General features: G+C 41.8%; 1 protein-coding gene across 1 annotated transcript; it reads right to left on the bottom strand.

The window, feature by feature from the left end:
* SLC30A8 (solute carrier family 30 member 8) lies at window positions 1-27617 on the bottom strand. Its single transcript, XM_080581291.1, has 8 exons — window positions 26819-27617; window positions 16915-17119; window positions 12867-13005; window positions 7821-7974; window positions 7140-7329; window positions 6634-6739; window positions 4430-4564; window positions 1-3396 (listed from the first exon to the last, which is right to left on the bottom strand). The coding sequence occupies exons 1-8, from the start codon at window positions 26896-26898 to the stop codon at window positions 3251-3253; spliced, it is 1155 nt and encodes a 384-aa protein (XP_080437417.1). The 5' UTR covers window positions 26899-27617; the 3' UTR covers window positions 1-3250.
* Window positions 27618-27761: the final 144 nt, after the last annotated feature.

Genomic DNA, 27761 nt, shown 5'->3' with positions numbered 1-27761 from the left:
ACCACTTTAATGATAAATATTTCTCTTTTTCACACTAGTTCCATGAATGGATTTAAGGAAGCAATTTCTTATCATTTTCTTACAATTATTCTGCAGATGATTGAAAGGATGTAAAGTTAATAAAAGCAGAGAAGTCTAGAAATTGTCTCTGAATTTCCTGGCCCTGGCCTCTCTATATTACAGTAGCATTTCTGCAGAAATCCCTGCCAGCCAGTCAGACAGTATTCTGAAAACAACCTTTTACCAAGAAAATATCCCTGAGGATCAGACTAGAAGGGGATTAAGAAGAAATATATATTTTGTAGTTCATTTATAATGGGAGCATTAAATAGCTAGTTCCTTATAGCAATATTCATAACTGCAGGCAAATATTTGTTCTAAAAGCATGCTCAGTCTCTCATGTTTAGGTAAAATTTCCTTAGGATTACAGATGGCTCTGTGTTACTTCTGCTACATTGCTCTGCTGGAGGAAATTCCACAGCAGAAAGCAGAGACAATTACACTGTCTCTAGCTTTTGCTAGATATGTATTGTTAATTTTTTCTGCCTGAAATACAAGGTGTACTGCTGTTAACAAACTCTTGTCTTTCTCCCTATTCCTGCCCTGAACTTTATATGCACCTTCCCAGGCTATAATTTTGAGGGGCTGTTGAGTTAGCAGCATTACTGTAGATAGCAGCTGCCACCTCATTTTTTCTTTAATTTTTTTTTTTTTTTTACAGCTTTCCCCTACTGCCTTTCAGTAAGGATCAATATTTTGGATTAACTCCTTCCTTCCTCATGTGTCTATATTTCATCACTTTTTTTTTTTTTTTGTCAAAGTTGTAATGAAAGTCTTCCATATCCTTTCAATTCATCTAGACAATATCCTCATCGGTCCTTGTTGTGGCTGCTGAATATCTTTTTTTTTTTTTTCCAGCCCTTCTTGTGTTGCTTCCATCCAGCTTTTCCACAGATCTGCTACCCAATGTAACTTTCTTGGTGGACCAAGTCACTTGTCAGTTTAAACCTTTTCCCACTTGTTTTTAAACTTCTGGTCTTTTTATCCACCTCAACCCAAATCTCAGAACTGAATCTGTGTCCCATACGGGTGCTTCTTTCATCCACTGATTATCTTTTATGTTGTCCTTGACCACTGTGCCCCTAAATTCCTCCTTATGTCCAGGTCCATATCCTTGTCTCATTCAAAACATTTTTCTTTAAAAGCTATACCATTACCTTGTCCTCCCCATCTAATGAAAAGGATGTTTGTGGTATTTAACAAGCACAGCTGTGTTGCTTTTGGTAGGAGGCAACCATGCTAAATTATAGCAGCAGAGAAACTGGCCAAAATCAAAATTAATTTCTTCATTCCTTTTTTTTTTTTTACTCTGCTCTGATTTATCTATGTCTTATCTTCAGGAGTCTCAGTTGATAAGGGCAAGAATTGTCTTTATCACTGTACTGAATACCACTGCTATGTTCTCAGTTCTTATGAGCCAGTAAATAATGAGATACTCATGAAATTCTTAGCGGGTGCTGTGTTTTAATACCTTATCTGATTTCATTGGGAGGTTTAACTAACAAGATCTTCTGGGATGCCTCCACAAAGCAGAGTAATTTCTTGTTCCCCCTACCAGGTAACAAATGGCAGCTTAATATATCAGTCTGTCATCACATAGTTACGTATTATCTATAGCCAAAAGCACCTAATAATAAGTTCTAATCTCTTTAGGATGATAAAGCAGAAAACTAATGTGAACCTATTGTAAATAAAACCCACATTCCCTAAAAAGCAAGGTTTCTTTATACCTTAATAACACAATACACTTTCCAGCTGCCAGCCTGGAAACTCAGTAACACCTGAGTTTATATATAATAATATATATATTTATTTATAATATAACATAATTTATGTTATAAATAACCTGTTAATATAATGAGCCCTACAACTGCAGGAGTGAGAATTGTGGAGTGGGAAAATATCCAGTCCAGTTCTGCGTGGAAAGTGAAGCTGCACTGTTATGGTCAAGGGAAGAATTGAAGTCGTTTCATGAAGAAGAATTTGAGTATGCATTTTCAAGTGCAGCCACTGTTTTTTCTAACAGGTGAAAGTTTAAGTCAGTAGGTTGAACAAAAGTAGAGGCACTGCAGCAAGTCCTGACTCTTGTTTCCAGTTCTGCAGAAACCGTTGTCAGATATGTAGAAGAGGAAGGTTTCCCCCTCCCATTTTCAGGAAATTTGGGAATTTGACACTGCCCAAAGGAGAGGCACGTCCCTTCCCAGTTCAGTAAATAGCTTTGAAATATTCCAAAGGCTTTTTTAGTTATCTGATATAACATCAGGGATGAAGCATTACTGGGTAGCACTCTGCAGATCACACTATGGGCTTTAAACTTTATGTTCATGACGTCTTTCCTTGTCCTAATTACATTTCCATTTTCTAGGAGCACTTGGTATTTTTTAGTGTCACAACCAAGCAGAACCTTGTGACAAGGACTTCCAAGAATCCACTACAGATGTTCCATCACAGTTTGTCATGGTGCAGTGAGACAGGAGTTATGGGTTGTTTGGTAGTGGAGAATACTGCCCATGTCTGGTAGGAAAGAGATTGGCTGAGGGCTAGCTGAGAAATGAATAGGGCTAGCTGTGAAATGAAGAACTCTTTGCCAACTGGGAATGGAATGGATTCCCTTATGATCCATACTGCAGAATATGGTACACATCTCATAATTCACTAATATTCAGGAGGACGAGTGTCCACCAGAAGGTAAGAAAGCACATATCACCATACTGTTCTTTCCCAGATCTCTTCATCCCTCATGCTAGCTTAAATGTTCTTCCTTATCCTGAATAACCGTGGTAAGCTTTGCTAATAGCAAATTTACGTTTCATTACATTTTGTGATAATTAGTCTGTTTGTAATTTGAAGGTTGATTAGTTTTCTGTTACCTGTGATTACAAACAGGGACTCTTAAGTGTTGCTTTGGTGCCAGTCTGTCACTACAGCGAAGAATAATTTAGAGCCTTTCTCTTGTAATTGAAGGTAAGCACTGATGGACAGGTAATCTAGCTGATGGATGGACATAAAACATGTTCTCTCCTGGTAGATAGTACCAACAAACAAAGGTACATGCACTGTTTTTAGTGGCAGGTCTTTTTAGTTCAGTTAATTACCATTTGTTGTTAATCAATTGCATACAACCAGCACATACAGTCTCCAATGACCTGTAAGAGAAGTGGTCATTACTTTGCATAGCATACTGCTTCCTTTAATCCCTGGGCTCCTGGCAGAAGACACAGTCTTGTTTCTGATCCTCTCCTGATTCAATCTGAATGGTGATGGAGTGGAAGCTGTAGTGCTCAAACAGGGCTTGGGTGATGTCTTTCAAAATCTTCTGGCTGTCTTCTGTGTCTGCTATAGAGAGCAAGCAGAAAATAATCAAATTGCTTATAGTGTAATAGTAGTAGTCGAAGAGAAGTGGTTACTGATAGAAACTATTCACAAACAGTCTGGCACTTCTACAAAGAAGATGGTTTTGAGAAGTGTCCCTTGTCCTTTTTATCCTCCTTTCAGGAGCTTGCATATCAGCAAAGGTTTGTTTATTCAAGTATGGTCAGAGGATGGGATTTTGGCAAGAACTGAGCAATGTTTAATCATGAAAGAAATTCAGTTTGGCAGAAGATAAGCTCTAGAAGAAAGCAAGATTACTTAATAAAGATTAGTTCATCCAGTCAGGGAGCAGAAACAGTGCCAAATGATTTGGGTTACTGACAGACCTACTCCTTGTGGGAAGGTGGGACTCCATGGGGGATTTTGCCTATGAAACGTCTCATGGCCAAACACAGGTGAAGTGTTTGCCTTACATAAACCATCACACGTATAAGTTACAAAAAGCAAACAAGAAATCTGATTCGGGTTGTGGACAATTTGTCAACAGGGATAAGGACATTAAAAATAATTTTAAAGATAAACTGTTGTCCTGGAGTCACCTCCATGCTCCAAGCTATGTTTTAAAGATTATTTTGCAGTAGAAGAGGCATCAGGAATGCAGATTTGCCCTATAAGTTTTTGTTATAGCAATCAACAGTTTTCACGTATGACAAAACAACTCCAAAATCTATTTGATATTGTGAGAAAAATCCAGTCCGAGTCTAATTCTTTTAATTTATTTAAAATATCCTGTAGTTTAATTCCTTGTTCCACAGTCTCTGCAGTTTTCAGGTTTTTTTGGCTAAGTACAGGTACTTGTTGTTTTGGCAAGATTTCTGGGAGGAAAATTTGAAAGCTTTTGTTTTTCTATTTTCTTATTATTTTTTTTCCCAGCAGAATGATGACATTTATTTTAACAAGCACCGGCTATACCATCAGTTGTATCCCTATCAGAAGTAACTGACCTTTGCCAGGCAGCTGCTGAATACTTACCCCATGTTTACAGAAATGTACTGACCTGTGGCAACATGAGCAGATAGAATAGTTTGATTCATTGTCAGAGACCAAAGATGAAGGTTGTGAACAGACTCCACTTTCTCGACTGCTAAAATTCTTGCTTTTATTGCATCATAAGTAAGTCCTTTTGCTGCTCCTTAGAAGGAGAAATTGGGAAGAAAAAAAAAAACACATTTTGAAGAGAGAAAAATTGTAATCATTAGGAAAATACATTATGAACCTTTATTCAGTTAGATATACCATTTTATAAAAATATTCTACACCATGGGAAACCTGTCTATTTCAGAGTTCACTGTGAAATTTAATCCTATTCCTTGTTTTATACTTCTCCATGGAGTGAGACTCGTGCATATGTTAGGAGACACTCTAAGGGTCCAGTTTGCACAGGGAGGTGAGCTGTTTAGCCAGATCATGGCTTATATTAGCACCAATGTCTTTTGTAAGTTCATATTTTATGGCATCACCTGAGCACCTGTGAGGGATTCTGTCCTCCATATATGATAGAGAATCATCTGTTTAACAGAGATGGAAAGACAAACAAAGATTAAAATGGCTTGCCCCAGAAATCTTAGAAGAGAGAAGATTAGACTACAGGTCTAGTTAATTAGTAGATCAGTGACTGTTTTCCTAGATGAGCTTTTGCACAAAAGGTGATAATGATGATGATTACCCTCACTCAGAGTAAGGACACTTGTGATAGGGTTACTTCATATATGAAATTCAGAGTTCAATTCAAATTTGCCCAAAGAACTTAATTATGGGTCTTTCCTGGCGTGAGACGTGGGAATTTGGAAGTACAGCTCTGTGCCTACTCGAACAGCTATGCTTGTCATGCTTCACTTGGATCAGTACATTGAAAAAATATTTTAATACCACCAATTATGAGGTATAATCATGATAAGTACAGTATTGGTTAATTGGGTCTTTCATACCATAACTGATAATGAGCCACTGTCAGTACCAGCTCCAAGTCCTCTTTAGAAAATTCTGGGCAGAAATATGCTTCTTAGGATGTAGGAGACTGGCTTCAGAGACCTCCCCAGAAGACAACATGAAAGGGCCTGTTGCAGAGGGGAGCAGAGCATTGCCAATTTTTGCATGTGAGCACTGCTTACAGAAGCTGGCAATCACTGCTCTGAGAAGGAGATCCACGTGCATCAGGGGCTGCCAGGCCTCCTTGCTAGTTCAATTTTTTCTGTAATCAAGAGACCTTCTGATTTGCCAGCAGCCGAGACACAACTAGCTGTTGCCTTCTGTCCAGGTCCACTTCTGCACAAACATATTACTCTCTCTCGATAACTGAAAGTAGAACAACCTTAGAATTAAGCTTTACTGTAAAATAATATTGGAAATTTCCTTTCTTGAAGCAGAAACAGGGACAAAATGAAAGAGAAAAGTAAATAGTCATGCAGATAGTCACAATGAGTAACTCGTATCTGTTCAAAAGCTGTGTTGTTACAGCTGCTTTTCCCCTTAAGCCTGTCTTCATAGCTGAGAAAGAGGTTGCATTATATTATTTAGTGTAAGGGAGGGAAAAGTATGCATCTATGACTGCTCAAGTCATTTGGCCTTGCAAATCAAATGTTCAGGCCCATAGCTGGCAGGATTAAATATTACTGAGCCTAGTTCTTCTTGCTGCCTTCATGCTGATGTGCTGGGAATTGTCTATTTCCTTGTGCTCGGACGTGACTGGAAAGCTCCACTGCCTTGCTTTTCTGGACTGGCGTAACTAAAATCTTTTAAACTTCTGTCTCTTGCACTCATCCTATTTCACAGATACAGTTCAAAGCACAGCCTTTTTCTTTTCTTTGGTCTTTTTGGCAAGAAGTTGTATTTCACATGGGTAAAGGAATTACACAATGAACAAAGTGAGTAGACATCTCATATGCTAAAGGGGGTGATAAAAAGTAATGTTATGGCAAACAACAGCAACTTAGCTATAGCAATACAAAATTTTGGATGTTCGTTAGCAAAACACCTGTACACAGATTTTTACAACACTGAAATGTGTATAAATCTTCTGGTGCAATGGTAGAAAACAGTTTTGATTAAAATTGCAATTAGGATTAAAGTATGATCACAGTTATGAGAATTTTGGAAAATAATACAGAAGTGTGCTATTATACTTTTGTCAGCAAATGTAAGTGTTATGGAGAGACACAGAGAAAGAACAATATAACTATTGATTCTGGAATCAGGTCCTACCTTCCATTAATACAATCAAAATATCCTTTAAAATGGTGATAGTGGTTGCCAAAACAAAGATGGAAAACACAAATGTGCAGATTGGATCAGCTATTTTGTATTCTGGCTAAAAAAAAAAAAAAAAAAAGACATCACTTTGTTGATTTCATTATTAGTTAATCTCAAAGAATAATTCCATTGCATAATATATTCCATTCATCTAGTACAGAATCAACGCCAACCTCCTTTGCCAGTCAGGGATGGTTAGAACAGGGGGTGAAGGTGCTATTGGTGAAGAAGGGGACAGAAATAAAATTATCCTTCTTGCAGTTTAAACAACAAAAAGCAAGTGCGATCCTCTCAATAGTCTTTTAAATTCCCAAGAATTAGCATAATTGTTCTTGACTAAATTACAAACTATATCATTAAAACAGAGAAAATTTTTGCATAATACCTAGTGTCATGGTGCTGTGAAAATAATTGTTATCCTTAATTGCAAGGAAAGCTTGTGAACTAATAAAACTAACCTTAAAGAAGATGATAAGTGCACTAATTAGCACACTAATACTCTGGAATAGATCCCCAATGGCATGCACGAAGGCTGCCCGCAGGCTGGCATTTCTCAGAGCTGGCTTTTCTGGAGGGGCCGACAAGGTTTCTCTGGCTTGTGCCCCATGGCTGTGCCTGTGTCCAGTCTGGTGCAGAATCAGGCTTAGCCTGCAAGAGATGTAAAACTGTGAGGTTATTGTGTCTTTGAAAGCAGTGATATCACACACGTCATTGCCCATCTTGCTTCTGAATGCTGAACAGTAAAATCAGACACATCGGTTAAAAATAGAGTGGCTAAGCAGATAATTCCTAGGTGTTCCAGTGTTTTGCATACAAACAAGGATGTCTGAGAAAAGGGGAATTAATGAGGCCTGATTTTCTACAGAGTTCTTGAATTTTTGTATGTCTAATAAAATGTGAAATAGAGATTAATATTTTTGTAGAGTTTGTGCATTCATAATTACCCCTCCCCATCTGGCAGCTACCAGAAAGAAGAATAGCAACTACAGCCTTCTGTGAGAAGCAGTTACCCCACTCCATATTCTCATGAAACTCATAAACACTTTATATTTTTGAGATTTCTCCATCATCTTTTATTGAAATACACCAGCAGATTCAAGGTTAAAAAGTCATTTGGGGAGGAAAATAAGGTAACTTACAGGATGTTGGCGAGCATGGCACAAGCAGAGGTAATTAGCATCACTGTAGCATCGATATCATAATCAGGGTGTAGGAGCCTCATGCTAGCCAAATACGTCAACACACCAGTCACCATCCAAATGATTACCATAGACATCAAAGCTCCCAGAATCTCTAGGAATTAAAGAAATCTAAGTTTAGCAGGAATCATTAAAGAAACACAAGAAATTTTAATGAATTTGTGCTAATGATTCCAAGTTGGCGAGTTTTATAGTCAGAAGTGTTACTCTTTGTGTGTAGGCAGCTTTGGTGCTCACAAAGAACGGGTCAAAAGGTCAAAACCCTTTCTGGTCATTGGCAAATCCAGTGACTGCCCAGAGTAGCTCTATGCACATGGTGGCCTAACCTTGTTCTACCTCGTCCTTAGAATCACAGAATGGTTTGGGTTGGAAGGACCTTCAAGATCATTTAAATCCAACCCCCCTGCCATGGGCAGGGACACCTCCCACCAGCCCAGGTTGCCCAAAGCCCCATCCAGCTTGGCCTTGAACACTTCCATGGATGGGGCATCCACAGCTTCACTGGGAAACCTGTTCCACTGCCTCACCACCAAGAATCGCTTCTGAATATCTAATATAAATCTACCATTTTTTAGTTTAAAACCATTATTCCCCATCCTATCACTATAGTCCTTGCCAAGGAGACCCTCCCTTGTAGGCCCCCTTTAGGTACTAGAAGGCTGCTGTAAGGTCTCCTCAGAGCCTTCTCTTCTCCAGGCTGAACAACCCCAGCTCCCTCAGCCTGTCTTCATAGGAGAGGTGCTCCAGCCCTCTGATCATTCTTGTGGGCCTCCTCTGGACTCGTTCTAATACTTCCATGTCCCTCTTGTGCTGGGGACCCCTGAGCTGAACGCAGTGCTCCAGGTGGGGTCTCACAAGAGCAGAGAGGGAGAGTCACCTCCCTTGACATGCTGGCCATGCTTCTTTTGTCCCCCTTCCATTGTTGAGATCATGGAGCATTTGGAGAAATCTGGCATACATGCCTGCCTCAGCCAATACGGTGTGAGGGCCCCAGGAACCAGCCCACCTCCCCCAGTGAGATTATCTTGGCCACAAGAATAAAGGTGGGAGGGAAGGAGGAAAACAAGGCTCACTCAAACCTACTGGAAGATATAATCACCCTCCAACATCCACCCTTATTTTTGCCTACCTCTCTTCATTTCACAATTCAGAAAGTCAGTGAGAGCTCCCGACAAGGCCCTGCCAGCAAAACCTCACTTTTCTGTCCCCTGAGACCTGTCCTGCCAAATGCCACCAGTAATGCTAAGGACAAAAGAAGTTATTTTGTCCCTGGGGCAACAAAATTCAATTTTGTCTCTATTGGCTCTGAGCGGGGCTCAAATAAATCCACTGTCCCCAAGGCCACCTTTTATTGCACTGCCATAGGCAAGGTCTGGGGATGTTTGTATGTACGTGCAGAACATTTTTAATAGGTTGTGGGACTAGTAATTGCCATGTGTCTTCAATGGGTAAATGTGTCACTTTACAAACACAACAGACACAACTGCAAGGAAAATGAAAATTCACAGTAGAGTGAAAATTTACAGACCTCCACTATCAATTCATGAAAGCAGCTGAAACTCAGCTTATGATTTTGAATATATTTTCATGATGGTAACAAATTTTGCAGCAGTCCGGACTACAGATGCTTCTAAAAATAATCATTTTGTCTAAAACTGACAAATAATGAATTAAGCTGCACTGATGGGGAAACCTAGTTTTGCTTAAAAGTACATAGAGAAAACTAGAATAAAACATATCTGGTGTTTACATTTTCTGCAATTACAGAATGAAACCCTGCAAACTTGGCCCAGAGTTAAGTGCTGATAGCTGTGAAGGAACCAACAGCTCTTGTGAACACCTGCATGAATGTCTGTGTGCACGTGTGCATGTACTCCACCACTGAAAGTGTTAGAAGTCATCTTTACCTACACAGGTGAAAATACACATTATTTTTGTATGTAGCATCCTAGCAAAACCTTAGTTAATCTTACAGACCAGTTCGATAGTACAAAGTGTTTTACTTAAAAATGTTCTCATTTAAATTTCTTCTGAACTGCTAACACTACCAGAGCACAGCATACAGTGCTAGGATTGCTTGAGAAACTTCGGACCGTAAGAGAGAGAAAGAAAATGAAACTTCAGAGACCTCTTCTCCCTGGAAGAAGGTCTGGCTCAGACATCAATCTCATTCAATACTGTGTTTCTAACCAAGCTGCTGAAAGCAGCTGCTCACCCTAAGGATTGTGTTGAACCACTGTCTTGACTTATTTTGCTGCCTGGCTTAGATGACAGGAGATATTCAGGTGGCTCCCACTAAATCCGAGCCCTGTCATACACAGTTTTGCATGACAAAGCCAAGCTAGCAGTCTGAGAGAAGCAGTAAAATGCAGCTTCCAGTGTCGCAGAAGGCTGTAAGACTTCAACGGTCAGCACACTGTGACTCTGCCACCTATCTGACCGCTCTCAGCTCCCTAAGGCACCCACCTGCATGTTAAACTGGAAATAAAGCTGGGGAAATAAGCAACAGGATAATTATCACAGAATGGATTAAATAGCCACTGACATTTGATGCAGATCTCTCATTGCCACCAGGATAAAAAGACAATAAAGTAAATGATAGGTTTTGAGGTTCCGCATTGCAATGACAGAAACCTGAACAATCTCACACAGACTGAGGGTGAAGTTCCATGAGATGGCTGAACCCGTCTGCCACCTCCCTGTCATTAAGAGAAAAGTCTCTCACTTTCCTTTCCTCCAAGGCTAAGAGAGTACAAACACAAAGAATTATTACGGATGGTAAGTAGTACTTTGCTAAAGCTGCATAATTTAGATGTGTGTTGGCAACATAATACCAGCTACACTTCACTCACACTAAAACTCCATCTCATCCAGCAGCCCATTTCATAGTGTTGGTAGAATGTATTTAGGGAACAATATAAAGACAGGATGAGTATCACAGGATCACAGAATGGTTGAGGTAGGAAGGGACCCCTGGGGTCCATCTGGTCCAACCCCAGCTCAAGCGGGGATGCTCAGAGCAGGGTGCCCTGGACCACTTCCAGGTGGCTTTTGAAGATCTCCAAGGAGGAGGTTCCACAACCTCTCTGGGCAACCTGTACCAGTGTTTGGTCACCTGCACAGTACAGAAGTGCTTCCTGATGTTCATAGGGAACCTACTGTGTTCTAGTTTGTGCCCATTACCTCTTGTCCTGCCCCCAAGCACCACTGAAAAGAGCCTGGCTTCATCCTCTTTGCACCCTCCCTTCAGGTATTGGTAGACACTGATGAGATCCCCCCAAACCTCCTCTTCTCCAGGCTGAGCAGTCCCAGCTCTCAGACACTCCTTGTAGGAGAGGTGCTCCAGTTCCTTCATCATCTTGGTACCCCTCTGTTGGACTCTTTCCAGCATGTCTGTGTCTCTCTTGTACTGGGGGGCTCAGAACTGGACATATGTCCGCATGGCATTTCTTCTCATGTAAGATCTGCAGCTACAAGCAACCTTTCCTTGCAGACATCCTGAGTCAGAAGCTGCTTCTGGAGTGTCATACTGAACATCCTTGAAGCATTCACCATCCTAGTCCTCAGTTCAGGTGTGTAGGTGTCTAGAGCCATTTGAGATATACCAACACCTCCATGTATGGCTTGACACAAAATATATAGATGACCCATAGCATTCTTGATGGGCATTGGAGATCTACGGGACACATTACGGCATTTCAAACAGCACTAATCACTTCCATGTGAGCAACTAAATTAAGGCACAAGACACCCACATGGGATTCATTTAAAGACTGAGGCATGCAAATTAAAACATCTACATGTAGTTGTGTGCTAGGTGCCTAAGACTCCCACTTGGGACTGTTAGGTATGACAAAGGCCCTGTGGAGATCCATTTCCTTTTGGAATAACAGCTGAAGAATACAAAGACTTCTCACATGACACCAGGTGTCAGTGTTCAAATAACTGTCTTGAGGTCTAGATATTTAGTTTATGTAAAATGAATGGTAATTTACCAAGATCCCTGCTCCACTGACTGATTGACAACACATTCCCATTTCCTAACCATAAGTGTCTGGTCACATCTGAGGTGCCTTGGTCTTATTTTTGGCATCCTGTGCAGTTTCTTGTTAATCCCATGTCACAGTTGCTATTACTGTGCAAAAGTCTCAGACAGCCTAGGAATGTTCAGGTACCACTAGACCTCTGTTTAAGCAGCTGAATTGAACCTAAATCTCTTCTGAACATATCAGAAACTTGATCACTGTGCTTACACGTGCTCACCTATTTGTAAGTATTTATATTTATGTGTCCAAATTTTGAACAGAATTACAACCCCAGATTTTTTTATTTCATTTCCCATAGTTAATATTTTGCTGGTACCTTGTATTTTGTAAAACTGCACTTGCCTTGCATTTGATTATCAGGCTTCTGATGTTAGGTGTCATCCATAAATATGTCAATGTTAGTTTAGGACGGAGAATGTTCAAAACCTACCCATGCTTCCAACTGAATAAAAACAATGGAGGTAGAGATGATTTAGAAAACAGTATATATTACTGTCACTTTTATATAAATCTAACATTGTCTTTTCTAAATAAGTTAGTGCTTTTTGTTACCATTTAATAAATGGAGTAAACACTCACTTTTATGGCTATTTCTGCTATTATAGAAACTAGCTTTATAGTAGATTGAGTATTCAGTCCTGCTCACTCTCAAGTCACTAAGGTAACCTACTGTTAACGCAGACAAAGCTAGCACCAACCTAAAACTATACAAAATAATGAACTGGAAGACACATTTGTAGGGAAGCATAAATGGGCTCTTTACTTCTTTGAAGCTCATTGGCTTGCTACTTTTGTGATGTGTCCTGGGGGCTTTGAGAATTTTAGCACACTATCTTTCAATTTCTTCAGACCTTGTTGGACATTAGCACATTTTCCAGTTCCTTGCTATGATGACTTCCCTTTCCCATTTCACATGTTCACACTGTGGCACATTTCCTACCTGCTCGGTGCCACCCGAAAGTTAACTGCTTGGTGGGAGGTTTGGAGGCAAGCCAGAGCGAGACGAGGCTGATGAGGAAGCTTGTCAAGTCCACCAGGATGTGTGCTGCGTCGGTGATCACCGCCAGGCTCCCAGCAATCTGCCCACCTGTGTGAAAAGTGTGTCCGTATCATGGCCCCGGTCAGAAGTTTGAGTCAACTAGATCAAACTTGAGACCTGAGTTGCTACACATCAGAAGGAACATTTAGTTTTCAGTGTTCATGCACATGACTCAAAACTCTTCATAGATTGCTTCATTTCGTACCACATTCATGCAGTGAAAGGCAAGAATTAATAAAAAGAAATATGATGGTTTTCTTTGTCCTAGATACATAATTGAGAGTGTCCTAAGGATAAGAGCTGTGATTCATAAGTGCTGTGTTTATATTACCATTGGGCTATTTTACTATGACAACTTTAATATGTTTCTTGGTGAAAACCAGTCTTGGGCATCACATTTCCTGTATCCTCCCACTATGTCTTCACATTGGTGATATTTTATGTCTGTAAAAAAACTCAGAGCCTTAGCCTATGGAATTAATTCACTATTTGTAAGAGGAAAAGGTGCACTTTCTTCCTGAGTTTTAGATGGCTGGATGCCAGACTGTTTGTCACAGGCAACATTAAAATAGGAGTAAAAGGAAAGGTTCCAATAGAAGAGTTGTGATAAACAACTGGGCATCTTGGTGAGGGCATAGAGAAAAATGTTCTGTTTGCAGGACTAATCTATCATTTTGTATCTGTAATGCATGATTTAATTTTGCTGTTAGAGCTCAAAAATGTGGCTGTATGTCATTTTACTTTGGGGGTTTTGGTTTTACGTGAATTCTGGGGGAAAAAAAAAATAGGCTGTCTGAAACCACATTTCTTTTACCCAGTAAGCCAAATACTATTTTGCCAAGTTCTTCTAACCATGTCTCAGGGCTACAGGCAAATCCAAAGAAACTGAAGATTGCTTTAAACCAACCCCAGCTGCTGGAGGCTGCAAGGGAAGACAAGGATCACAGGCAGGAAGCTGTCCTGCCAACTCGTTATAGCAGGGGAGTCTGTTCATCGCAGTGGAAATGTAGGAAAATGGAAATGTGCAATAATAGACCCAAAGCATCTAGTTTCTGCATTTGGCAGTATCCTTCCACCCTTCTTCAGTCATTTAATTAGTTTCAGCTCACCTGTTTCTCCTGACCACAACCCACATGAAAATCAATGAATCCTGAAAAACATCATAAAATCAAAAATGCCTCGTTCAAAACCTTTGGCAATATACCACTGCCAAAGGGACATGTAGACACAACTCTTGTTTCCTCAGAGATGGAAAGTCTTCACGCCAGCACGATGCACTACCTGTCTGATTTCCTCCCATATTAAAATTTTAGGTTAGAATACCTAATATTGTGTGGTTTGTCACCACACAGGAATGCATATCACACATATAAGCAGCTTTTTTTGTCTGTTTGCTTTGTTTTTATTTTGTTACCTCCCTATAGGTCCCATTGACAGCTGCCTGAAATTCTCTTCCCAAAAGGGAGCAGGCAAGACTGCAAAATTCTGGAGCATCTCATTCCTCGCAGTAAAATGCAAAATTCAACAGAATGGGGATTTCCCAAGACATGAGCAGATGTAAAGGCACATTTACTTTTTGATCATGACACAGCTCCTAGACTTCCACTGTTTGCAGGGCAACTGTTTCCCAAGTAGAAAACAATTTTACATAGCAGAGGGAAGCACTGTATGTCAGTGTACAGATGTTAACAGCCAAGGCTTCAGCTATCTTTCAGCAAACAAATATGTAGAGCACAAGCTGTCTGCAAAGCCCAATTGCATTTTTGATACTGTATTTCCATGTTCTTTGAGACAGCCTTACAAAAGCTTGCTTCTAGCCTGCTGTCTTTGAAAAATGTTGGCAAATGATTACTTTATTTATTGTGACATAGCTGATGCTGTGGGTGAATTTCTGAGATCTCAGTCTGTTTATCTTAGCAACCTGGTCAGGTCTTTATGCTTCTTTTCATTCTGATGAAACATGCTAGGTTTGTCTCTCTTTCCAAAAAGAAATAAAGTACTTTGAAATCCACATTGGGTCATTAGCCACTGAAAATCCTTGGTAAACACTTATATCAGGACTGTATATAGGGTGCCATTGGCTTGACTGATATCTCCAGATCTCTGGAGATTGTGATGGGTCTGCATTAGAAGGAGAGAAAATTATCTTTCTGAGACAGTTAGTGCATCAGGCTCAGGAAACAGTGCCCCTTTTGGGAGAGTAGTGAGGGCCAGCACAGATGGTTAGAGAAAAAAGAAAAAATCACAGAAAAGATCTAGGTATTCAGTGAAACACAACTTTTCAATATATTTGAGAGTGATGCATCTCTTTTTCTTCTGTTTACCATAATAATGCCTACAGAAGCTGTTTGTCCTTAAGAGTGGTAGGAGGGGTCGCATGTTCTTTACTTTCAAGAGTAAAGCTTGTGTAATAGTTACAGGCTTTTACTGCTTTGTATCAATACTCCCAACAAGTGGCCTTTATGATTACTATCACTCGCAATGGCTGTTTATAGCTTTGTATACCACAAAGCAGTAGAAAATGTCAGTCACTCACTGGTCAATCATCAGGCACATGCTGTCTAGCCTGATGATTAAAAAAATTAAATGTGTGGTTCATAATTACAAAAATCTCCATAGACTGCTGCCTGTAACTGCTGTTAATAACTGGTTTGTCAAAGTTTAATGGTCTGAAGCAAAATGGTCTTCAAGGCTGTTACTTAAGCTGTCACTGCAAAAAAGCTGTATGATTCATTAAGCAAAATGAAACATTTAGTTAACATATCATCTGTCCTTCCAATTATCCTCTAGCTCTGCCGCATTCACCAAACTTAGGCCTACTGATTACATGGTTTTGTTAATAATGCTTTACTACTGGCACTGGCAATTACTGCATGGAGATTAGTGGCGTGCACCAATTTGCATGGGCAAAATGCACGTGCCCTACAAACAAGTGGGCTTTATGCAGATGAAACCTGTGGGAGGGAAGAGTTGGAGAAAATCTGACTGGGTTTGGCAGCCAGGAATGAAGGCAGAAATTCAGTGACTCCTTCAGTGCCTCCAATTCTCACCTGTGGGGAAAAAAAAGCCTTTCTATTGCATCTTCACGGGGCTCCAGAGACTCTGATTCTGGGAAACCATGGGTTTCAGAGACCTTCCTCTCTGATTTTTCCTACATCCCCTGGGGTACACGTGGCTAAAGCCTGTGGGATTCCTCATTTCTTACCTTACCTCATCTCAGAGAAGGGGAAATTAAAGAGCCAGGAATTATCAGGTAGGTATAGATATCACAGAAGCCATGCAGAGAGCAGATCAGTGAGACAAAATGAAAGCTAATGTTCTAGGAGGGAGCCAAAAACCTATGTTGGATGTTGTAGGATAGGTCCAGAATTGGAAGCTAATTAGACAGGGGAATAATCTTCCATTGATCCAGAGACATACCAGCAGGCCAATTTAAAAGATAAACGTGCCCTGTTATAAATACATTGACTTAACTGAAGAAAAGCAGATGGTGAGTCTGGCCCCGGATTTCCCTGGATTTTGTAAAGACTTTTGAATTTAATATCAGATCCTGCTGCTAGCTGCCTTCACCAGCGCTGAAGGCTCATTGGCCTGGATAAGCATGAAAAGTCCTTTAATCTTTTCCAAAAAAAACTAACTCAAGTTATTAAAAACCCATTTATGACATGATGCTAAGACATGGTAGCCACTTCTAGCTGAGCTTAAGTACCTGGGAGAACAGACCATTAACTGATCCTCCTATTCCTACCCAGATGCAATCCTCAAATTAATATATGAAAATATGTTAATTTCACTAGGGAAAAAATGTTATTTTAAAAGGATAAAAGGGGGTTATTTTATCCCAGGTGTGTTCATCTCTATGCAATGGGGGTCACTGCAGGCAGAGAGGGTGCAGAAGGGCAGGAATACAGCTGCGCTGGGCACAAAAGTGAGCTCCCTTTGAGCAAACATACTCCCCTGTAATCTCAGCAACCATGAAGAAGATGCAAATTACTGATGCAGCACAGAGCTTCCTCCGGGCTTGATGCTGCTCCCTTTTCCTGTTCTCATAGGCCCGTGAGTAGCCGTGACAGTGATACGCTGGATTAGCTTCAGCATCTCCTGCTTCCTGCTGCTGCCTCTCTTCATTTAAATTCTTCTGATGCCGGCTCATCCTTTGGGATTGAAAGGAACAGAAGGTTAAAAAAAGAAAAACCCTGGTTATTTGAGCATCTAGCCCTGCAGCCCCAGAAAGTTTGTAATTAATGCTTCTGTAGGATAAAAGCAGGATTGGGAACAGCAGTTCATAGGAGAGGCTTGCTCACGCAAGCAGGACTCTGTGGGAGGGAGCTGCACATGAAATGACTTCTCTGGCTGTGTTTCCCAGCTCTTTGGGCACTCCTACATCATTTACCAGTTTATGGAGCACAGGGTGACTTTCTTAGGCTGTGTATATTGTGCACATAATTATAAAGGTTACAGAAATGAAAGGACTCGGACTGCACAGCATGAGGTTTTCAAAAAGTCATACCTCAGGCAAACACTAACCAAGCTTGGCGTAGCTTGGAGATAATTCTGTGGGAATTTTCAGTTTTCTATTCCCAACAGCTTTGTCAGGAAGACAATTTAAAAATAAAAATTCTTACATTTTGCAAATATAATTGATTAAAGATATTTCTCTCCTCTCTCTGCATGCAGAACTGTTTCATCGCAAATTTCCACTTAAGTACAAAGACTATCACTGTTCCAGCAGAGCCTAAGTATGGAAAATGTTAGCCCAAAAGTTTTAAAGGCATTTAAAAAATAATAATAATAAAAAAATCAGTTCTCCAAAGTATGCTGACCTCTTTGTGCCACTGATTTCATAAAAAGGAGACAAGTCCAGCAGAAGTGGGTCTTTGAGTATCACCCAAGGTGATTTCCCATCTAAATCGGATCTGTCACGAAATTTCAGTGCTGTCCTTCTTATCATTTCTGCCTGAGAAATATGGGATGGGAGACAAGGGACCTGGAGTTACACTGCATTGCAAATGCAGGAGCTCATGGATGACCATTGCACCTGGTGCTTTCACTAGAGCAGCCCAAAGTCTACCCAGTTTATTCTGTGAGGCTCCAAGGTGGTTTGGTTAGCAAGGAAGGTCCCTCCTCCGTATCTCCCAACCAAGAAGAGCCCAAATGGGAAGAAAAAAAAAAAAAGAAAAGAAAAAAAGCCCAGCTGAAAACCAGTATGCCACTCCAGCTACACCATTTGTAGCTGCAGCTGCTCCTCCTGTAATACCCCCATGGCAAAACACATCCTGCCACCTACCAAGGCGCATGAGAGTGCACTGTGGTGTGCAAAGGGGAATTCTGCCCAGATGCACATTTGTAACGTTCATACAATCACGTTACAGCTATTCGTGGTCCATGTGTGCAAGGTAGTGGTCTGCGAGCCTGTCCAGGAGTGCAGCAAACTCCACTGCTCTGCTGTTTCAGTCCGAAATCAGCACGGGGGCGTGACAAAAGGCTGGGTTTCACTGCCCCCCTGTAATGACTTCTCCCCATTTTGGGGTAGTGAGGACTTTCCTTTGGGCCAAGAGTTGTTTCATCTATGCACGAAGGAAAGCTGTGCTCTGGGGAAGTGCAAGCATCTTAGTGGCTTTCTGTGGTGTTTCTGCACTGTTTAGGGAAGTGTCAAGATGCCTAAAATCTTGTATGATTTGCTGGAAAGATATCATGCTGCCAATCAGCTGTGGTCAATGTCGAGGGAAAGAAAAGCTGCCCTGAAGTCACAAGTTTTTCCAACTGCTTTTCTGGGCAGCTGGGGTGGGCTGCAGCTGCTCAGTGGGTCCGAGTCCCACCAGGGCACCCCGCAGCCCTCACCCACCCATGGGTGAGAGTCACTGGGTTCATCACCTCCTCGGAGGTCCTGGTGGAAGAAGAGCTGCCCCACCTGTTCACCAGCATTTTCTCCACTTCCTTGGCAGCCGAGCCCTGCAACTGTAGATAATCAGCACGGATTTGGGTTTGTAAATATTTTTGAGATGTTCCAAGGGTTCAGCTTGTTCCCCTGAGTCAGCTTGTTCCCAGCCAGGTCGCCATGTGGTCTCTGTTTGCTCAGCGGAGGCTACTGATTCCCCCTACGTGCCTCCATAGAGCTTGGGAGAAAGAGCAGTGACCGATGCCTGGCGACGCTGAGTTTTCCTAGTCCCTTTGTCCATGTTTTTCCTTATTTTCCTCTCAACGACAAATAAACGGGAGCTGAGCTGCCTGGGGAATGGGCTGCCCATCTGGCAGGCTGGGTGCCTGCAGCTAGTCCTTCTCCAATGCTTGAGTTTTACATCCATCAGGCTCCTCGTGTGCACTGTGTCACTTGCACACAATGTTTTGCTGATGAATTAGACTCGGAAGGTACCACAAACTGATTCCTTCCAGATGGCTGAATAAAATACTTAGTTTTCTCACTTTCCCCTGGAGATCGGGGCATGCGAGTTTTTCTTTCTCATGATCCCTCTCTGGAGTTAACTTCCAATGCTCTGCAGTTTGCATGTAAAATTAATTTCCCTTTAACTCAATTTTCATCAGCTGGCACTGAATGTTAAAATCATCTTAACGACATGAGTCATGATCCGCTCAACAGCCTGTCAGGGCAGGGATGCCAAAATTACCCCTGCTGATTTCTGAGCCACCAAACCCTTTCCTTGCTGCTAACAAAATGGGTCATTTTCTGACCTCCCTCCCTTTTTTAATCTTCAAGTCTCCTCATCAGCAAACAAAACCTTAGAGTACTGTCAAGGGGTAGGAAAGCACTGTCCACAGATTTCATTGAACAGATGCAGAAGCAAACAGAGACAGCATAAACCCACAAATGTCACACTTTTCTATCTAAGGGGTGCCTGAATAAAAGCAGCCCGGTTGTCAGAGGTGGCGAGCATTTGCTGCTCCCTTTGAACTCAGAGAGCAGCATCCAGCCCCATGAGTCAGGAAGGCTCCTGCCAGCTCCTGTGTGCTACCTTTTTTTTTTATTATTATTATTCCAAAAGCAGCCTGCTACTAATTAGAAGAATCCAAGATACGGTTTTATAAATGTGTGAATCAAAAGCTTAAGGTGCAAAGATCATCTCTGTCAAACTATAAACCCCTCCTGAGTGTGTTAGAGCAAGATGTAGCCTTTGAGCATCAGATCTCTTCACCAGCACACCACAAGAAGAGTCCCAGATTAAAAAATAATCTTTTCTCCATTTCAAATTCTCTTTCCTTTAAAAAAGACAGTCAGGGGAAACATCAGAGAAAGGCACTTACTGAGTCATGCCTGGAAGGGGGGAAGGAGAAAATACTAATACATATTGCAGATTCCACACAGATCATTAGCAAGAGTTTTTTATTGCAACTTCCTTTTTTTTGTTTTCACTTGATCTGTTGGGTGCCTTGATCTACAGGCTGATGGGAATAATTGCCGTCCTCCTAGACCATTATGAGACCACAGTGAAAAGAGCAAAATGTGGAGTCAATGCACTTCCCACAGGAAAGCATCTCCTTCCCAAGGGAAAGGAGTAATTTTTGGTGCCTGAAATGATATGAAAGTGCCTTTGCAGAAAAAATTATCTAAGCCAGTCACATCCCTTATGCTGATACCACTCTGATTTCAACTGATGTACCAAACTTGAACATTTCCAAGTCATTTAATACCTTTTTACAGCCTGGCCCTCCAGATACTTCTTTTCCTTACGTGGTATTTTGGACACAAAACAAAGGCAAATACGTACTTGCATACATTTAGATATCTACTAGATGGTAATTGTTCTGATGGTTATTTTATTTAGTCTCATTTTGAGGGTTTGGCCATGTATGCATGAATCTATTTTGAATAAATTTCCTTCTGCATAACAGCATGACAACACTTGTACTCAGAGCAAAGGTGCTTGTAGTATCCAGCCTCCATTGTGAGCATGACGGAATACACAAGGACAAAGTACAAGGAAGGAACATGTCCAGAGGGTGCCTCCCTGGTCCCTTCTTCCAGGCTGCACAAACCTGGCAGTATGGCAGTCTGGGGCAGTACTGGGAGCTGGCTGAACCACAGCTTGTGTTTAACAACCCTTTACTTTTTTTTTTTTTTTTCTGTACAAAACTCAAAAACTCCAGCCACCACTGTATGCTGGGGGCCACCAAGCTGGAAGGCAGCACTGCAGAAAAGGAGCTAGAGTCCTGGTAGACACCCAGCTGAACATGAGTCTTCAGTGTGCCCTTTCTACTAAGAAGGCTAATGGTTTACTTGGCTGCATTAGGCAAAGTGTTACCAGCAGGTCAAGAGAGGTGATCGTTCCCCTCTGCTCAATACTGGTAAGGCTGCACCTGTAGCACTGTGTCCAGTTCTGGGGGTCCCAGTACAACAGAGACATGGAAGTGCTGGAAAGAGCCCAGCAGAGGGCCACCAGGATGATAAAGGGATTGAAGCACCTCTCCTACAAGGAGTGTCTGAGAGCTGGGACTGTTCAGCCTGGAAAAGAGGAGGCTCAGGGAGATCTCATCAGTGTCTATCAGTACCTGAAGGAAGGGTGCAAAGAGGACAGAGCCAGGCTCTTTTCAGTGGTCCTTGGGGCCAGGACGAGAGGCAATGGGCACAAACTGGAACACAGAAGGTTCCACCTGAACATCAGGGAGCACTTTACTGTGGGTGGCTTACTTTGTGTGGGTGGCTGAGCACTGGCACAGGTTGCCCCAAGAGGTTTTGGTGTCTCCATCCTTGGAGGTTTTCAAAAGCCACCTGGATGTGGCCCTGGGCACCCTGCTCTGGGCGTCCCTTCTTGAGCATGGGTTGGACCAGATGGCCTCTAGGGGTGCCTTCCAACCTCAACCATTCTACAATTCTGTGATTCTGTGAACCTGGCTGATTAAAAATTGGTGAGTTCCACAGTTTAATTATGATTTGTGTAAAAATAATGCATCCTTAAGCTGTCTGCCTTATATCATAATTAGTTCTTGTGTGGTTAGAAATAATGAATGACCACTCCCTGTTTACCTTCATCACATCAATCATGGTTTTATGTATCATTGTTATAAACCTTCCACCATCAATTTTCTGAGACGGAGTTAATTAATTTCTGTTTCATAGCTCTTACTATCTTGGCTCTAATTTTCTTTCTGACATGAAGTGGGCATCACTGTACTATGGAGATGGTGTATGGCAGTGTTAGGCAGACACAGTCCTTTCTACAAGGTCTTCATAATCACCTAACATGAGGCCAAAAGCAATTGGATGGGTTTTGCTGAGTTCTCCGAGATACTGCTTGGTCTTGGTGTCAGCTGGCAAGCCAGTATGAGGGAGACATAACCACAGGGCCCACAACAAAAACCTTTCAGAAGTCACAAGAAGCACTTAAAGTTTTCCTCATCATTGGCTTTCACAAGGTATCAGGAGTAGTGGAAAGCCATTATTTGATGAGGGCTCTTTTGTCCTGTAAGTGTTTTCATATCACCTGCAGGAAGACAGAAAAAGAAGAAAATATTTCCTACACATCTGTAATAGAAAATCAATCTCCACCTGAAGAAATCATTTCCCAAGCACTCTTCAAACTTTTTGCCTCGTGATATGAGCCCAACAGATAAGAATCAAGTACAAGCCTAAGGCTTCACTGATAGACAGGAATAACTACCAGTTAATTTAATGTTAAAAAGTTATGCATGAAGACATGCTCTAATATATTTATATATCTTTCCTGCCTTCAGCACTGCAATTTTTCTTGTCTCTTGTCTCAAAAACTTACTGTTAAGCAGCTGGGCTGGAGTTGGTAACAGTCAGTTCTTCTGTAAGTCATAGGCCCTTAGCAGTAATGTGGGATGTCAGGGTGATTTAGCAGAGAGCTGCAAAACTTTATTTCCACCACATACCTTCAACAGAAGAAGTAAATGTAGGGGCAGTTTTGCCACTTTAACTCTATGCTTTAGACTAAAGGTGATTAAAACTTCGAGTCCATTTGCCTCTGTATATGCTGGTCTTTTCATTTCAGTTACAGTAAAATAAAAACATAAACCTTGAAACAATAAACTTCGGGTTTCACTTGTATGATGGTACTCAAAATCCCACTGTAATGATATATAAAGAATGTAATCATAAATCTGTGCTACATCAAGCCAATATCTAGCTCACAGCGTAGCTGGTACAATCTGATGCAAATCCACTGGTTTATGAGGTGGCATATTGAATATTTCTGGTCAATGTTACATTGATCTATTGCCAGCAAGAAATAACCTGGCCTGTTCAGGAAACCGAATTCATGGAAACTTCAGGAATTTGGTCAAGATATTTCCTGGGCTTTTAAGTGATTATGTAGATCACCTGATAGATAACCAACATATCAAATGATTAACACTCTGAAGAATTTATCCTCCCACACCACCACCATTTACTGTTTCAAAACAATAAAAAACTATCATGGACCTAATTTAAAGAGAGGTGATGAAAGTCTAATATGATTTGACTTACAGACACTTTTTGAATAAGGCAGGAGGTTCTGAGTGCTCAGCTTCAGACACTTGTAAAACTATGGTTCATATCCTTCTGGAAGACTAGTGAAAAGTGGAGCCTCTCACCTATCCTGGGACCAGTCCTGTTTAATATCTTTATCCTTGACCTGGAAGAGGAGGTTGGAGTGCACCCCGATCAAGTTGGCAGATGACTCCAACCCAGGGGTGCAGCTGGGATGACAGAAACCCCGTGAAATTCAGCAAGGATCAATGCACTTGGAACAGACTTTTGAGACCACAGCTAGAATACTGTGTACAGTTTTGGAGCTCCCAGTGCAGGAATGATCAACAAACTAGCATGGGATTAGCAGGGGGCCACCAGGACAGATGAGGACTGGAGCACTTGCGCTGGGGGAACAGGACTTGTCAAGCCTAGGGAAAAGTTGGCTTCAGGGGAACCCAGAAACAGCCTACCAAAATTTTTAGGATGTTATTGAGAAGATGGGGTTTTATTAATGTGCATGTAGGAAGGATGAGGACAATGATCATAAAGTGAAACAAGAGGGGTCTAGACTGAATATAAGGAAAGAAAGAAAAGAAAAAAAAAAAAGAAAAAAAAAGAAAAGAAGACTGTGAGGATGATTCAGTATTGGAGCAGATTCTCCAGAGAGGTTGTGCAATCTATATCCTGGGAGATATTTTCAAGACTAGACTGGATAAAGCCCTGAGCAACCCTGTGTGATCTCTGGGCTGACCTTGCTTTGAGCAGGGAGTCAACCCAGAGACCTGCTGAGGTCCCTTCCAACCTGAATTATTCTGTAAGCCTATGACTGACCTGATTTTCAGGGAGCTCAGCTAAATCCAGGCCCCTTTTAAGAATTTCAAGTTTGGCAGGGGAAGCCTCAATGCATCCAAACCCGCTAGTGACTACTGACAGGCCTGGCATGTGCAAAACACTCTCCCGCACCGCCTGTGTGCAGGGAATGGGGCCTGTATTCAGACTTCCTACTCATATGATTGAGATAAAAACAGTTTTGTTCCCCGTGTATTGTAATAATGGCATTTATTAAAAAGAAAGAGGCTGGGGGCTGGCAAAGAAAGAGGCAATCTGTGTGCAAAATAGATTCTGTTGAAAGCATTGGAGCTGCTCATTAAGCCTACACACAGGGAATGGAAAAATGTGGTAATTTATACCAAAGGCTAAAATGAGCTTATTGCTACTGATCGGCTTAAGACACCTGAAGCTGTGCCCGCAGCTGGTCTGTGCAAGCCCGAGCACAGCACGCTGCCTCCCCACTGCCACGCCAGCTCCCTGGGGTGGGCTGGATGTGTCCTCTATGCCACTGGGCTGTGAGGGCTTCCCCTGTGCAGCCAAATCTTCCCAGGAGGAGGGAGACGGGAGGCTGTGGCTCTCCCTCCCCATTTCTGGAATAATGACGGGGGAGGGAAATGGTAACCATCAGCCCCGTGAGAGAGTGATGGACAGGGCTGCTGAACAGAGGCATGGGGTGACTTGGTAAGGATGGAACACAAAATCAAGAAAATGAGGGTTAAATGTGGTCACCAGCACTTTCATGTAGGTAAGGAGGTTGGTAGAAGGCACCATTATGGTTAAATCCCCCCAAAACCCAACATGCTGGCATGTGTCTATTAAGTGCTTGCACACCAAAGAGTGCAGTATGGGGAATAAACAAGATGAGTTAGAGATGTGCATACAGCTGCAGGGCTATGACCTTGCTGGGGTCACAGAGACATAGTGGGATGTCTCCCGTGACTGGAGGGCTGCAATGGAAGGATACAGGCCCTTTAGGAAGGACAGGCAGGGGAGATGAGGAGGGAGGGTTGCCCTCTGTGTCTACGACTAGATGGAGTCCCCAGGGATGGATGAGGGGCTGATGAAAGTTTATGGATCAGGATTAAAGGGAGGACAGGGACAGGTGACATTATATTGGGTGTCTGCTGCAGGCCACCAGGCCATGAAGACCAAGCAGATGAGTCCCTCTACAGGCAGATAGGGCGGCTTCATGTTCACAGCCCCTGGTTAAGGGGGATTTCACCTGCCCTGGTATCTTCTGGAGGAACAACACAGCAGGGCATAAGCAACCCAAGAGGATCCTGGAATGTGTTGATGATAATGTCTGTGAATGAGTAATTAGATCTTTCTGTTAATAAAACTTAACCTGACAAAAACAAAAACAAAAACAAAAAAAAGGCCAAGAAGAGGCGCAACACAAATGTCAGGTACTTGTATGACATCCTTGTCCTAACAACAAGCCCTGTCTTAGGGCACCCTTCCCTGCACCATATAAAGGCTTTGTCGAGAGATGTCCGTGTGTCCAGAGGGACAAAGAGGCCAAAGGACTTCAACCACTGGAGCTGTGCCCACACCATTGCAAATTATCAAAAAGGCTCTGAGATTCTTCAGTAACAAAAATGAATTGCAGAATCATGTGACATCTTTTAAAAATATAAATATTACCACAAAAGTCCTCTTGGACAGTGCCATGTATATTTATGGAGCCATGTAATAATATTTAAATAATAATCCAGACATTGAAATGACTAAAATACGATGGCAGTGACCCCAGTATAGGAACATGGGGAGACAGATTTCCATTAGAACTGACAGTGTTTATGCCAAGTTTCTGTCCTACGCTTTTTAAGGGAGCCAAGCAATAAATAACCTGAAAACCAATGAGATAATGGAAATGTCAAGAGGTGCTAAGCTGTAACTGAGCAGCTATTTTCTTTTAAAAATACTTGCTGGTCTGAGTCAAGAGGAAGAATGAAAATAAGTTCAGCTGTAAAACTATTTTGTGATAGACATTTATACTCATTTTTGAAGTCAAGCTACAACACATCATATGTTTTCAGAGGGTCTTTCTTCACTCAAGCAAACATTTACTCATTGGACCTCTGGCACATCAGCTTCAAGCCTAATAGACTATTCACATAAGTAAAGCTTTGAAAGATCAAGTCCTTTGCAGTATCACTTTTCTTTCACATCAGATAGATTATTTAGACATTCAGGCATGAAAGAGCCTTGAATCAAACATGGTGTCAATAGCACTATTATAATTCAGCCTAAAATTGCAGCATAATCCATGAGGTTCTGCATCCTACAATAAATCTACTAAGCTTATAAAATGGGTATCAGGAGACACTTGCTTCAGCAGCAGATTAGTTCAATCCATCACAGATGCAGATATATCAGGCTGCTGTCTAGTAAATGTATCTAACATCTACTAAGAAAGTTTGAAAGGGAAAAAATATCAGACAAAACATTTGGGAAGTAGTGAAAGATGTTCCCTGTATACACTGTGAAACTCCCTGTACTTCAGCTTTGGCAGCTCATCTGTAGGTCAGCGATCTCATGTTGCTCGCAAAGACAAAGCAATGGCAGAGAAGGAAGCACAGAGCTGTGTTACCTGTCTAGGCCTAAGGAGTACTTCTTGGTGTATCTCTCGCTCACAAGGCACGCTCGTTCAAGACCCTTTTTGGCAGCCATGAGGACAGTCGGTGGAGTTTTGTTTGTTTCTTTCCCCCCTCAAATGCTCCTTGCTCCGTTGGAAGTGGATGCAGGCAAAAACGTCCCCACAACTTATTCAGAAGTCTCTGCCAAATGTTTTTCAATGAAAAGGTTTTAATAATCTTCTCAATAAACCCACGGCAAGAGAAAGCGGCTTTCCTGTTGCTGGTGGCGTCACTAACATGCCAAACACTAACTCGCTGAGCCTGCGAGATTGGAGGGTTTGGGCCTCCTTCTCTCTTTGTCTCTTTTTTTTTCTTCTTTTTTTTTCTTTTTTTTTCCCCTCCCTTTTTGATGCCGTGATATGATTTTTGTCATGTGGTGAGCGAGTGCTCCCACACTTGCTGACTCAGGGTCAAGCTCAGCTGTGTGCACACTGATTTACACACACCAAAATGGACTGAAGCAGACCCATTTGCCTGGAAACAGTCAAAACACCATTTGCCTTTCTGCTTCCTCAGCTTAGAAGGAACACGCAGCTCCCTCACCCAGCTCGGCACAAGCCTTCTTCATCTAAATGATCGCTCTGAAGACTTATTCCTATCCCTGGCACGTTTACTCCTAACATTTCAAACCAAAAGGGACTGCTTATTATTGCCGTTTGTGACGCAGGTTATTGAAATCTTCATTTCGCCAGAAAGGAACGTGGGTTGTTATTGCTGCTTTATTCGGTTTGCTAGTCCCGGCTACAGCTGCCTGCAAACACCATCCTGGGGGACGAAGAAGGCCTCAGCCTCACCTCACTCACAGCCTGGCCTCAGACGTGCCCTTCAGAGCTAACGGGGAATTTTGCACTAGCACTGCTGCTGTCTTACCCCATTATAAATTAATAGATTTGAGAT

This window comes from Anser brachyrhynchus, assembly GCF_964034855.1.
Source record: "Anser brachyrhynchus genome assembly, chromosome: 2".
NCBI lineage: Eukaryota > Metazoa > Chordata > Aves > Anseriformes > Anatidae > Anser > Anser brachyrhynchus.
This window is presented reverse-complemented; position numbering and strand designations above follow the sequence as displayed.